This window comes from Acinonyx jubatus, chromosome E4 (genome assembly GCF_027475565.1).
Source record: "Acinonyx jubatus isolate Ajub_Pintada_27869175 chromosome E4, VMU_Ajub_asm_v1.0, whole genome shotgun sequence".
Classification (NCBI taxonomy): Eukaryota; Metazoa; Chordata; class Mammalia; order Carnivora; family Felidae; genus Acinonyx; species Acinonyx jubatus.
In genome coordinates, this window is record NC_069395.1 from 63,546,765 (window position 1) to 63,561,128 (window position 14,364).

The 14,364-nt window shown below is 44.4% G+C and overlaps 1 protein-coding gene across 1 annotated transcript in view; it reads left to right on the forward strand.

Moving 5' to 3' along the window:
• The window catches only part of EFCAB2 (EF-hand calcium binding domain 2), a 120,950-nt gene extending 106,870 nt beyond the window's left edge, over nucleotides 1-14,080 (forward strand). Inside the window, exons 4-7 of the mRNA XM_027046449.2 lie at nucleotides 8,088-8,167; nucleotides 9,291-9,333; nucleotides 9,432-9,498; nucleotides 13,477-14,080. Coding sequence (XP_026902250.1) covers nucleotides 8,088-8,167; nucleotides 9,291-9,333; nucleotides 9,432-9,498; nucleotides 13,477-13,592 — 306 coding nt within the window. The 3' untranslated portion in view covers nucleotides 13,593-14,080. The remainder of the gene's footprint in view (nucleotides 1-8,087; nucleotides 8,168-9,290; nucleotides 9,334-9,431; nucleotides 9,499-13,476) is intronic.
• Nucleotides 14,081-14,364: the final 284 nt, after the last annotated feature.

Consider the following 14,364-nt stretch of genomic DNA (forward strand, 5'->3'; position numbering starts at 1 on the left):
TAAATGAAGAAACTCACCCATAAATGAATGTTCAGTTGCATTTTCTGTGGTCAGTGATTTAATGTTAAATTATTAGTGGTGAGAAGCCTTTATGATGTCAATGTGTTAAATATTCCCTAGTAACCAGTTACAACAATGTAATGATTCTACTGAGTCATTTCCTGCATTTTTCATCTTGGATGAAAAATACCTTACCATACCAGACGTACCACAAGCCCCAAAGGTCCCAAATCACGGTTTCTCATTATTTTTAATTGGTTAAGTATCCTCAGAAATATTTTCTTTGAAACTTCAGAAATGGCTGTCTCGTTAGTAGAGTAAAATCTGCATAATCCACAAAAATTCCAGTGGGGATTTCCATCAGCCTGGACCTTAACTACATCATTCTCGTTTCCAGATGAGCCCTGAGATGTCACATCGTTCGGGATCCAACTGTGTCAGAGATTGGGAACGGGTGGGAATAATTATGTTCTGATTTTGAAGTAGCTGGTGACGTGAAATATTGTTATCTGTTATTTTTCCTCAACACCTTGGCATTGGAGGAGGTGGGAGAAAGAAGCAGATCTGCTCTAATTTGTGCTAATGTTAGATGCCAGAGGTAAAGATTTGTAGACCGAGAGGTACTTCGGAGATTATCTAGAAATGGCTACCAGCCATGATTTCTGAATGAAAATAGGTAAATGGCGGTGGGGGAGGGGAGTGGGGTGTTGAGAGGATTGTGTTGCACAAAGAATACACTGAGATTATCACTTATCTGTAGCTAGAAGAACAACAGTAAATGGTACGAAAGCAGCGGTCAACAGCAGGAAACAAAACCCAGAGAAATCGGTCAGTAAGTGTCGTTTTCCGTCTCTTACACAAATGTGTAATATAAATAAATACCTTTCATAATTTTATATAAACCAACCATAACAAGAGACTAATAAAAGTTTTTATTTCAATGTTTATTGTGATAAAATAAGTAATACATTATAGAAATTTTTTAAAGAAATAGAGGAAAATCCTTTCCAATAATCCATCGCCGTAATATAATCATTGTAATATTGTAGTGCACTTCCTTCCATATTATTTTCGTATGCCTGTTTTTAACATGACTGTATTCTTGTAGTACTGTTAGTTTAGCTGGAATCCCTTAACGTCTCCCCCGCTACAAGAGGATAAAATGGGGAAATTGATAGCCATTGATGCCTGCATAACCTCAAGTTCTAGAAACACTCAGTTGGAAGGGAATGTAATGATCTGGCTTAGCTACCTGACGATTCTTAGCATCTCTGATGGTTGGTTCATTCCAACTTTTTTTGGATACTTACCTTAATAAATAATTTATAACCCAAACACATATCCTGATTTTTGTACAATAGTCTCTGGACTGTTTTGGAGTAAACAAATTTTCTTAAGTAGGTGGCTTTTTATTATATTTTTTTAAATGTTTATTTTTGAGAGAGAGACAGAGACAGAGAATGAGCAGGGGAAGGGCAAAGAGAGAGGGAGACAAAGAATCTGAAGCAGGCTCCAGGCTCTGAGCTGTCAGCACAGAGTGAGACATGAGACTCAAACTCGTGAGCCGCGAGATCATGACCTGAGCCGAAGTCGAACGCTCAACCGACTGAGCCACCCAGGAGCCCCTAAAGTAGGTGGCTTTAAGATTTTTCATTCGTAAAGATTTTTTTTTGGCAAATGCCAATGAATTTTTGTTAATAAAATATTCCGTCCAAGGTAGAGAAATACTTTCTAAATTGTACTTTTTTCTTTTTTTGCTTTGAGTCATGATTTGTATCAGAATTTGAATATGTGGTATTTGGAGCCTAACTTGAAATATCTCCTGGTTTTTGTTTTTATTTTTTAACCACAAAGAGTTAAAAAATGGTACATATATCTTCTTTGGTGACCTGGAACTAGGTGAAATGTAAGTGCTTTATAAACCATATTAACTACTGATATTATCTTGCTTTTGTGAAGCATGAAATCGTTCAATTTATTGACTGAGTGTTGTGTCACTGGGGAGAAATGAATTTTCACTGTGTGTTTTATTGAACCTACTCAGTGAGTTCAGCATTAAAATAAATAATGCTTTAATGAGAAAAGGGATGGCCTGATGATTTCACTGTGGGAATAAAGATGATTTCACTCTGGGGGCAGAGAACTCTGGGCTGTGGTCCCATCAAAGCACCTGACCGAATTATGGACAAGGTGGGCACTTCACCTCCCTGTGTCCGACTTTCTGCAGGAGCAAAATACATGAAGACAATTGACTTTGGCCAAAGTGGAGTGAGAAACCGTATTTGCCTCATGCTTCGAGACGGAGATACATGGCGATGTTTATAAAAATCCCACACCATCCATATTTACTGAGACTTCTTCATGCCGGGGAGAGGGTGCAGAGAGACTGGGGTGTCTGCAGGTGTGGTGGTAGTGGGGGGATCTTCCTACACAGGGGTTTATTACGTCTTCATTCACAAATGCTGCCCAGGCCGCTTGCCAGTTGTGACCTCCTTTTCCGTACATCAGCCCTCCTCGTAGCTGAAACAAACCAGATTGTACCAGACTTTGCCTCATCCCTGTCGGTGGTAACATGATGTATTTGTTTGCTTTCTTTTTGTCTTTTGAAGAGGAGGGACGTGTTTGGTGGCTGGCTGTTACTCTCCCCCTGTGCTGCCAGTCAGCCCACAGAGGCACAGAGGGAGACAGCAGAGGGGGAGCGCACGCCCTGTCCTCTAGGCGGGGGCCGGGGCTGGGCACAAGGCACTAGATATGCCTAGCAATGGAGTACGTTCTCACCACACACCCTGTGGCATCTACAGGTGGAAGGTAGGGCCAAACTCCCGTATGAACAAGTTAGGTCTGTTTGGTGGGGCCGGGAGGGGGTGCTTGAGATCTCAGCACCAGACATGGATTCTTTTAGAAGATGTCATTGCACGATACAGAACCAGATGTGCACGCCCTCTTGATAGAAATCATCATACTCATAACAAGAGACTCACGGTTGGGGCGCCTGGGTGGCTCAGTCGGTTGGGCGTCCGACTCTTGGTTTCGGCTCAGGTCACCATCTCCTGGTTCGTGGGTTCGAGCCCCGCATTGGGCTCTGCACTGACCTTGCAGAGCCTGCTTGGGATTCTCTCTCTCTCCCTCTCTCTCTGCCCCCCCCCCAATAAATAAATTAATTTAATTAAACTAAAAAAAAGAGAGGTTCACAGTTCACAGAACACCTCATATCATCTCATGTAAACTTCACAGCAACTGTGTGAGATAAACCGGCCACTTGCCCTGTTACAGGTGAGGACGCAAAGGGGTATGTTGGTCAGAATATTTTAAACTATCCTTGGTCTAACATGGTGAATATGTTGATATTTTTCCGTGAGAAAGGCAACATCTATTTTTTAAAGAAACTTCCCAATACAAAGAGAAGTGTTTTCCCAGTATGACTTTGGTTGAATGAAGAAATGGCAATGAATTCCTAGTTTTTCCCAACATGTCTGCTGTAACATGGGAGTCCTTCTTGAGTTCACTTCATTATGTCAGGTTATTGATTTAAATTTTTTTATGTTTATTTATTTCTGAGACAGAGAGAGACAGAGCATGAGCAGAGGAGGGGCAGAGAGAGAGGGAGACACAGAATCCAAAGCAGGCTCCAGGCTCTGAGCTGTCAGCACAGAGCCCCAAGCAGGGCTGGAACTCAAGGACTGTGAGATCATGACCTGAGCCAAAGTCGGATGCTTCACCGCCTGAGCCACCTGGGGGCCCCATAAGTCAGTTAATTGAGTTTTCTCTTGGAGAAAGTAGGTCTGGGCTGTGTTATTTTCTCCATATCAGCTCTGTAAAATCAGTTCTGAATTTCGAATACCTGCTTTGTTAATTTCCAGTTGGTAAGTATAGGAACTTAAGCTTGATAGGGATTCAAAGTCTTTGGGTTACAATGTATCATGCATACTTAGAATGTGTGTGTGTGTGTGTGTGTGTGTGTGTGTGTGTGTGTGTGTGTGTTTGGTAGGGTTACTGTGATAAGAGTACCACAAACAGTAACTTAGACGACAGGAATTTATTATCTGACAGTCCTGCGGGCTAGATGTACAAAGTCAAGGCATGGGCTGGGTTGTTTCCTTCTGGTCTGTGAGGGAAGGATCTATTCCAGGCCTTTCTCTGTGGCTTGGAGATGGCGGTCTTCAGGTTCACATGGCATTCTCCCTGTGTGCATGTTTTTCTGTTTAAATTTCCCCTTTTTATAAGGACACCGGTCATTTTAACTTGATCCCCTCTGTAAATACCCTCTCTCCACATAAATCACATTCTGAGGTATGGGCATTAGGACTCCAACATAGGAATTTGGGGAGGACACAACTCAACCCACAAGTCATTCTCTCTGTCTCTCTCTATACCTGTGGATATATCCTCCTTCTACACCTCCCCCCACACGTATATAATTCGATATTTGATATATTTCTATTAAATCTTTTTTTTAATGTTTTTATTTTTCAGAGAGAGAGACAGACAGAGCATGAGCAGGGGAGGGGCAGAGAGAAAGGGAGACACAGAATCTAAAGCAGGCTCCGGGCTCTGAGCTGTCAGCACAGAGCCTGATGCAGGGCTTGAAACACAAACTGTGAGATCATGACCTGAGCTGAAGTTGGATGCTTAACCAACTGAGCCACCCAAGCACCCCTGTTTCTATTAAATCTTAATGGCGTTTTAGTATGTGGGTCTAAATAACCTTTGAGCCATTATCGCATAACATTTCTAGAACATAGTATTTTTGTCCTATCTTACTTGTGGCCTCATAACATTAACTAGCTTGTCCTACACCAGAAATAACAGAACCACATCTTAGCCTTCCCTCTCCCCATTTGTATTTCCAGATTCCTCCCTTCTCTTCTGGTTTCTTCTTTATGATAGAAAAATATACCATATTTTCAAAATGACTTTTAGGGGCCCCTGGGGTGGCTCCGTCGGTTAAGCATCCAACTTTGGCTCAGGTCATGATCTCACGGTTCATGAGTTCGAGCCCCATCCCTTTCTCTCTTTGCCCCTCCCCCACTCATGCGCGCGCGCGCTCTCCCTCTCTCTCTCTCTCTCTCTCTCTCTCAAAAATAAATACACATTTAAAAAATTAAAAACAGGGGCGCCTGGGTGGCGCAGTCGGTTAAGCGTCCGACTTCAGCCAGGTCACGATCTCGCGGTCCGTGAGTTTGAGCCCCGCGTCGGGCTCTGGGCTGATGGCTCAGAGCCTGGAGCCTGTTTCCGATTCTGTGTCTCCCTCTCTCTCTGCCCCTCCACCGTTCATGCTCTGTCTCTCTCTGTCCCAAAAATAAACGTTGAAAAAAAATTTTAAAAATTAAAAACAAATAAAAATGACTTTTAGAAAAATGAATGGAATCCAAATAAAGCATAGAGTTTACCGAATACTGATGTATTAATATCACTTCATTAATTGTGACAATGAGCCAACTAGCATTGTGCCATGGAAATGGAAGGATTAACAATAGGGGAAAATGGGTGGGGGTATATGGGAACCGTGTACTATCTTCACAGCTTTGCTCTAAATCTAAAACTATTCTAAAATAAAAAAGTTGTTTTAAATGCTAAAAAACCTTCTCTAATACAAAATAGTTTTTAGTCCAAAACAGTTTATTAATACTATGTATTAAGAATTATCATATAATTGGGGTACCCAAGTGGCTCAGTCAGTTGAGCGTCTGACTTCGGCTCAGGTCATGATCCCCCTGTTGGTGGGTTCGAGTCCCGCGTCGGGCTCTGTGCTGGCAGCTCGGAGCCTGGAGCCCGCTTCGGATTCTGTGTCTCCCCCTGTCTCCACCCCTCCCTTGCTTGTGCTCTGTCTCTCTCTCTCTCAAAAATAAATAAAACATTAAAAAAAAGAATTATTTAATTGCATCGTTTTTATGCCATTGCTTCTGCATCTTTGTGTACAAAAGAATGGATGAGATGTGGCCTCTAGAGGACAGTGTTGGGTCATAGAAAGATTTTCACATTCTGCCCAAGTTGAAGGTGGACTTCTTTATTTTTCTTCTTACTTTTTAACCGTAAGTCCTCTGTTTATTCATTATCTGTCTTAAAAGAAAAAAATGCATGCATCTCCTGCCATCCTGGTTCGCTGGAGATCTGCTTTAACTTGCTTTTTTTGTGCAGTTTTGGCTCTCACAGATAGATTGGACCAGAATGATTGCAGTTTTTGCCCCAGCGTTGCGAGCCCCCAGGGGGATCGTGGAGATCGTGTGGGAGCCAGGAGAGCCTTACGGGGCCCATGCTATGTGTTGTGAATTCTCACGTGGTGGACAGAGTGCTATAGAGCTGAGCTTTGGAGAACCTCCAGACCATTTGTAGATTGATGAGGATGCTCATAAAATATAGAGGAGTTTTGATCTTTCAAGGTCGAGACTGTTTGCTCCACGGTGATTTATTTGTGGGGGATGTGGAGAGAGGGAGGCAAGCCATTGATCGCCCCGGCTTCTGGAGCAAATTGGTAAAGTGATCAGCATAGAAACCCGCCATTTTAACTTAAAAATTATCCCTCCAAAGGTAGTCTCATGAGATCGACATTTGATTTTTAAGAGGCTCCCAGGGTTGGGAGTCACAGTGCTACTCAAGCACATCGGAGCCAGATGAACATTAATTTGCAAAATCTCGCCTTGTACCGAGAGGCAGCTGCTGAGATAATTGTTCGCTTATTGACGGGCTCAGAGAGTCCGGAGTATCATTGTGTCATGAGATGGGTGACATTTTCTGTTGATAGTGGAATCCGAGGGCTCCGCTCATACCAGGTGAGCCTCTGAGCTTCTAGTATAAACGTTAGAAAATAGTTGTCATCGGGACCACAGTGTGTTCCACTTAGCAGCAACCTATAGATTTCTTATTTTTTGTTCAAAGAATGAATCTGTTAAAAGGTCCTGTGTTGAATTGGGATCTACGAGCCTTTTAATAGGACTTTTGAAAAGGAGTGGAAAATTTACAGCTCCTCGTAAATAGCCTGACATGAAAGTTAAGATCAATAGTGTTTTGTTCGGCCACACCGTTGACATTGAACCTATGGGTGGGAGTCTCTCATTCTCATTTAACATTGCCAGGTACCCAAATTTCTCTTCCTCGGGTGTAGTGTTTTATTTAGCAGTGGTATAACAAAGTTCCATTAACCATGTGGGCATTTAGTAAATATTATGGTGATTTGATATGTACTCTGGTCCTTGAGACATGATTGGTCCCCTAATCGGGGCCCTTCTCCGGTGTTCCTCATCACAGGGGAGAGCATCACTGCATCCCGTCTCTGCAAGTCAGAGTCCTTGACTCCTCTCTTGGTTCTCATCTCTGCCCATAATAGATGCAGCTCTGCCCTATTGCTTTTACTTCTTAAATCTTTCTTGAAACCATCCACTTTGTCATGGCCACCACTCTAGTCCAAGCTCTGTCACAGCTGCTGAGCCCACGGCAGAAGCCGCCTTGCCCCCAACCAGTGTGATCATTTACACACACACACATCTACAAGGCCTTCGGGGATCTCCCGTTGGTCTTAGGATGACAACCAGAGTCACTTTCATGGACGATAAGACCCAGCAAGCTCCGGTTCCTGTCTCTCCCTCCAGCTTCATCTGGAAACGTCCTCCATCTTGCTCCCGAGCACCCCCCCTTCAGCCTCCTGGCTCCCACGGGGTCTTAGCGCATCCTGTTTCCTCTACGTGGAGTCTCGTCTCTGCTGGCTTTGTCTAAGTACCTTCTACTCACCCTTTATAAATCAGCTCCAGTGTGATTTCCTCGTGAGTGCCTTTCCTGATCTGACCTACAACTGCCCTTTGCTCTATGCTCTAATAGACCCATTTTCCTTCACTTCATTATGTTTATAATTAGACACTCAGCTCTGTTGTTTTTTGATTAATGTGGGTCTCCACTAATGAATATAAGCTCTACGAGCAGGGACCATACCCAAGTATGCTCATTATCAAATCCCTAGCGCTTGGCACAGTGCTTGGAAAAGGAGTTGCTCAGTGCACTTGCTGAAGTAATACATGGCTATTATTTTTTTCTTTTCTTTTTTTTTCTTTCTTTTTTTTTTTTTTTTACATGGCTATTCGTTATGGAATGTTTAGGTAGAGGAAGAAGAACCCACTGGATACATTCGATTTGAAAAATTTCTTCCAGTGATGACTGAAGTACTCCTGGAAAGAAGGTAAGAAGGTACATGCAGTTGTGGAGGTAGTGATTAGAATTATCTTAATTTAAAAACACTTGGCTTTTTCACTTTGTATATTCTTTTAAAAAAAATTTTTTTATATTTATTTTTGAGAAACAGAGACAAAGCGTGAGCAGGGGAGGGGCAGAGAGAGAAGGAGACACAGAATCTGAAGCAGGCTCCAGGCTCTGAGCAAGAGGTCAACACAGAGCCCGAGGCGGGGCTCGAACCCACGAACTATGCGATCATGACTTGAGCCGAAGTCGGACGCTCAACCGACTGAGCCACCCAGGCGCCCCTCATTTTGTATATTTTATTCAACCAACCAGTGTTTATCCTGGGATAGCTTCCTTCTGACTTTTACTATACTTTTTTTTTAATTATTTTTTTAAGTTTATTTATTTATTTTGAGAGAGAGAGAAAGAAAAAGGCGGGGGGGGAGGGGAGAGAGAGAGAGAGAGAGAGAGAGTGAGACAAGTAGGGGAGGACGAGAGAGAGAGGGAGGGAGATTGAATCCCAAGCAGGCTCGGCACTGACAGCATGGAGCCCAACGCAGGCCTCGAACTCACAAACCGTGAGATCATGACCTGAGCCGAAGCCAAGAGCTGGACACTTGACTGACTGATCCATCCAGGCGCCCCAGTCACTGCATTCTGAACGGCCATTTGGCATATGCTTAGAAATATCAACCATGTTTATACTAATCTGGTAAGCAAAGTGTAATTACAGAGGCAAAAGGCTACCAAAAGCATAAACCAACAACAGATTTATTATCGTCTGTTTTGAATCATCACTGAGACTTAACCCTAATTACTCTTCTAAAGACCGTGTAGCGTCAGCTTACCCCAGTTGGTTGACTATAGAAATTTTATTTCCCGAGAAGTGGATTTTCATCATGATGAGAAAGATGAATAGATAACATCACGTGATTTTGAACTAAATATTTTCTTTGGGTGTGAAGCCCTTTCGACTTTCATATCTCGAAATCCAAAACTGTTTCAGTGAGGGAAGTACTATTATCCTTGTATATGAGCAGCTGCTATTTTGTTCTATGTGATCGTTTATTGTGTAGAGACTGAGCTAAATACTGTGACATTTGCTCCCTTTACTGCATAATTAGATACAGACCAGTTCCGGAGGATATCCTTCTTCGAGCGTTTGAGGTGTGTAAGCTCCAGATTTTATATGTATTTATGTGAAAAATGCATCATATAGAATGTATTCGCCAAACCAAACATACAATATCCGCCTTTTGTTTTAGGTATTAGATCCATCTAAACGTGGGTTTCTTTTGAAGGAAGAACTGATCAAATATATGACTGAAGAAGGTAAGAGTGATGTATTACTTCTTTTTAAACTGTGACTTATTTAAGTGACTAATAATTTAACAACAATCATGGAAAAATTCTAGGGGATGCTTTCATTATTAAAAATTTTTTAATGTTTATTTTTGAGAGAGAGAGAGAGAGAATGTGTGAGCAGGGGAGGGGCAGAGAGAGAGGGAGACCCAGAATCCGAAGCAGGCTCCAAGCTCTGAGCTGTCAGCACAGAGCCCGACGCGGGGCTCGAACCCACGAACCGCGAGATCACGACCTGAGCCAAAGTCGGATGCTCAACTGACTGAGTCATCCAGGCGCCCCTAGGAGATGCTTTTAAATCAATCATTCTGGTTCAAAGAGTTATTGACCACCGTTATTTTGGTTTGGGAACGGGTTCTGTTTTGTGGGGGTAAGAGGACGAAAGGTGGGTGAAGGGGAGAGTGATAGTTGCTGTATAGGATTTTGTAACGTATAATGAAACTTCTACAAATTGAAGGCACTCCATTCGCTTAGAGTATTTTCAGAATAAAAGCTACGCCCTTGGAAAACATGAACTATCAACTATAAATCAGTGCCTGTGACTAGATTGAAGATTTGAATTAGGTTATGGTAAAATTCCTTTTCAAAGAGCTTTTCAGTTGATGAACTTACAGATAATACAGACTCCGTTGAATAGAATTCACATGGAAACTTCCAGTTCTTTATGCTGGCGGCGTTCTGTATTTGCTTTGACCTTGACCTACACGTGCCCGGTTACCCATAACACTGTTTTCTTGAGGCACTCTCTCTGCTCAGGCGGATGTGTAAGTTCGTCTTCCTTGGACTTCTGTGGCCTGATGGTCACTCTCCTGAAACCGTGCCCATCTGGGTCACGTTCCTTCCTCCCATATGAGGTTAGGGTTCTGTCTCCTTTGCTCCGTTCGCTGGTTTGCGGGTTGAGTCCCGCATCATGCACAGATGCCATCACTAGAGACAGAACCAAAAGTGCAAGTAAGTGACTGTGAGGATTGGAGACCAAGATTGTCCACCGGCACAGCTGGTTGGGCCACGCTGACCTGACCCACCATGAGGTGAGGCTACGGGCAACGAGGACAAGAATGACTTGGCTGTCACGGCTGTCACCAAGCACTGTTGTGACACTGTAACAAATATCTTCAAAAAGATTTTTTTTTAATGTTTATCTATCTTTGAAAGAGAGAGAGAGAGACAGAGCATGAGTGGGGGAGAGGCAGGGAAAGAGGCAGACACGGAATCTGAAGCAGGTTCCAGGCCCTGAGCCGTCAGCACAGAGCCCGACTCGGGGCTCAAACTCACAAACCGGGAGATCTGAGCCAAGGTCAGATGCTCAACAGACTGAGCCACCCAGGTGCCCTGAGAGCAAGAGTAAAGTCTTATGCGTTATAGCCCCACCCCCCCACCACAGTAAGTCTCAACAAATGTGGGTTGAATTAAAGGAATGAGCAGGGGCGCCTGGGTGGCTCAGTGGGTTAAGCAACTGACTTGGGCTCAGGTCCTGATCTCACGGTTGGTGAGTTCGAGCCCCGGGTCAGGCTCTGTGTGGACGGCTCGGAGCCTGGAGCCCGCTTCGGATTCTGTGTCTCCCCCTCTCTCTACCCCTCCCCTGCTTATGCTCTGTGTCTCTCTGTCTCTCCATAATAAATAAACATTTAAAAAAAATAAAAAATAAATGAATGAGCAGATGAAAGAAGGATTCGTGAAGGGGCCCAATGGAGAGAGATAGGTACTGACATCATAGTGTGAACAGAGGTGGGGAGGCGGAAGTGAGCGTGATATCTCCATATCACGGAGACTGTGAGTGGAGAGCGCCTGGGGGCCTTGCTGGCCAACAGCAGGAGACAACCCTGGGTAGATCTGTGGGCTAGCCTGTTGAGGCCTGGGCTCAGGGCTCGGGACTCACCCTGTGGGCACCACAGGAGCATCGCGGGGTGTTGAGCAGATGGTCCTTACAGGGCAGGAGGGATTGTTGGAAGGCCAGTCTGGTGCTGGCGGTTTGTTGGACGAGTAAGAGACCGGTCAGGAGGCTACCGCGGCTTTGGGAAGGTGCCCTAGTGAGGTTAGTCTGGAGCCAGCAGGCGGAATGGAAAGGAGAGATGGATACAGGGGGCCCCCCGGGTGGCTCAGTCGGTTAAGAGTCCGACTTCCGCTCAGGTCATGATCTCACGGTTCTTGAGTTCGAGCCCCGCATTGGGTTCTGTGCTGTCATCACAGAGCCCGCTTCGGATCTTCTGTGTCGTCTCTCTGCCCCTCCCCCACTCACGGGCACTCTCTCTCTCTCTCTCTCTCTCTCTCTCTCTCTCAAAAATAAATAAACTGAAACAAAAAGAGAGAGAGGTACAGTAGGCCTGTTTACAGCAGGATCCGTGGGTCTCGATGAGTAACAGCACGTAGGGAACAAAGGTGGGACCTGAGGCAGGAGTAACAGGGCCTTGACTCAGATGATGGGTGTCATGGGAATGCTGTTGACTGACACCGAGATATCAGAAGCAGACTGCCTCGGACACAGAGATAAGGGATGTTTCGCAACATCCACAGACTATTAGGTTGGGAAGATGCATTCTGGCTGCCCGGGATGTCATATGAAACACATGATAAGCCGCAGCGAACCAAATTCCTGAAAGACGTCCAGGCGTGTGATGGTGTCAGACAGTATTTAGCAGCAGGGAAGGTCTCCAAAACTCTGTTTCAACAAATACATGTTGCCACCTGTGTGCCAGAATGTTCTAAGTGTTAGTTAGATAATAACATGTTGAGTCCTCATAACAACCGCATTAGATGGCTGCCGTGATTATCTTCTCCATTTCGCCATCCTTTCGTCTTGTGAGGCGCTTGGGAGGTTAACTTCGTGCGTCTCAACACGTGGTTGTTACCAGTGCTCTGTGCAGGACCTCCACGGTGCCCATTGGAGTTCATTGGCAGTGGAGTTTCCATTTAATCAGGTATAAGAAAGATGTTAGGCTGTGTAAGCGTTCTGTCTTTTCTCAGGATGTAAGTACGGTTTTGAGAACTTGACACATTGCCCTTGTTTGATAATCTGTTATCATTGTCCTCACGATCCCCACTTGAATGATTTCTGGGGTTTTAGCTGAATTCCGACCTGGAAAACATCGTGTGTCGTGGCAGGTGAAAAACTCGGAAGATAAGTGATCCTCAGGCCTTAGTAACTCACCGGCTCAGAGAAGCGTCTTTTGGGGGAAACTGGCGATTTGGACGTTTCTGTATTTTTGCTTAATATCAGGACAAAGTTCTTTCTTAAGTAGTTGGCAACCTTTCAGGCATTCCTCCCGGGTTTGCTTCTCATCTTGGTGGCATCAGGGTCCAAGATGACCCTCAGCTGTTACCTGGATCCAGCAAAATCCACAGATTTTCTGTGTAACTTTTGGTTTCGTATGACAGCAACGCTGGGCCAGACTATAACAGAGAGGACCGTTTTGACCCGGAGGATGAGTGGCATCTGTCCGTGGGTTCAGCTGGCATCACAAAGCTGGCCGAGCTGGTCAGGGAGTATTCAGAGACTTCACGTCCCTGTCAGTGGCTCTTCAGCAATTTCGCATCGAGACCGTTTAATCCCTTCGTCACAGCCTTGCTCAATATAATGATTAAACTCCCTAGAAAAGTGAGCCTTCGGGTGAAGGCAATTCCAATAGTTTTAACTTAAATAAATAAGCAACCTTATTCAGGGGGGTCTTAATGTTCTCCTGCTGTTCTGGCTGGAGTGATCGATGTTATAGGTCGCTTGAGCTATGATGTCTGCAAGGCAGACTAAGTCCCAAGTCGGCCAGGAGTACAACTGCCTGCTCTTTGAGTGTCTGGATGGTCATGATGTGCTGGCTCCAGGGCCCCAGGGAGAGGAACCAGCGACACGGCAGGGACCTGGGGGGCTCCGTGGCAATTAAGCTGGTCGGCGGAAAGAGAAAGAAAAAGATCAGAGGATCGTAAATGACGAATTTCCCTTCTTGTCCTTCCCAGGTGAGCCTTTCTCTCAGGAGGAAATGGAAGAAATGTTGTCTGCTGCAATTGATCCAGAATCGAATTCAGTTCATTACAAGGACTATATAGCAATGATGGTGATAGATGAAAGTTAAGTGCCTTGAAGACTTAATTTCTAACTGAGAGGCTGATTTTAAAAATGGCTTGTCCTTGTGAATTTCGCGTTTTATCTTATAATTCCTGTATACGCTAATTAATGCCCAGTAACAACTATTTCAAGACACTTTGTTCTTTAAAGATGATCATTATGCTGTAAAACACAGATTTATTTGGTGTGGTCTAGCCTTATGGAATGACAAATTGCTAATTATTTTAAAGCTTGTTCTTAAAACGTTTTAACATTATCCGTGGATCGTTGTTAATTTCCCCGCAATAAAACTCAGGTGACCTTCAAATTAATTAAGCTGAAAAAATGAAGAATGCCCAGAATGACCCCAGGTTTGGCATAGGAGGATCTTGGAATGGGGCAGAATGAGCACAAACTGAAAATGAGTAGTAGCATGGGGAAAGCCACAAACGACTAATGCTTTGGCATCTGAACGTGGAAGGGGCGTGATTGAAATAAATATTGATAATTAATTGCTTATGAGTGTCGATTATAAGTCTCATTTGAGATGATATTAACCCAGCTAAAGGAGTTGAGGTAATTGAATGTAGAGAGGAGAAAACTGAATGGAGGGGCGCCTGGGTGGCTCAGTCGGTTAAACGTCCCACTTCGGCTCAGGTCATGATTTTGAGGCTCGCGGGTTCAAGTCCCGTGTCGGGCTCTGTGCAGACAGCTCGAAGCCTGGAGCCTGCTTCGGATTCTGTGTCTCCCTCGCTTTCTGCCCCTCCCCACTCTCACTCTGTCTCTCTCTCTCCCCCTCC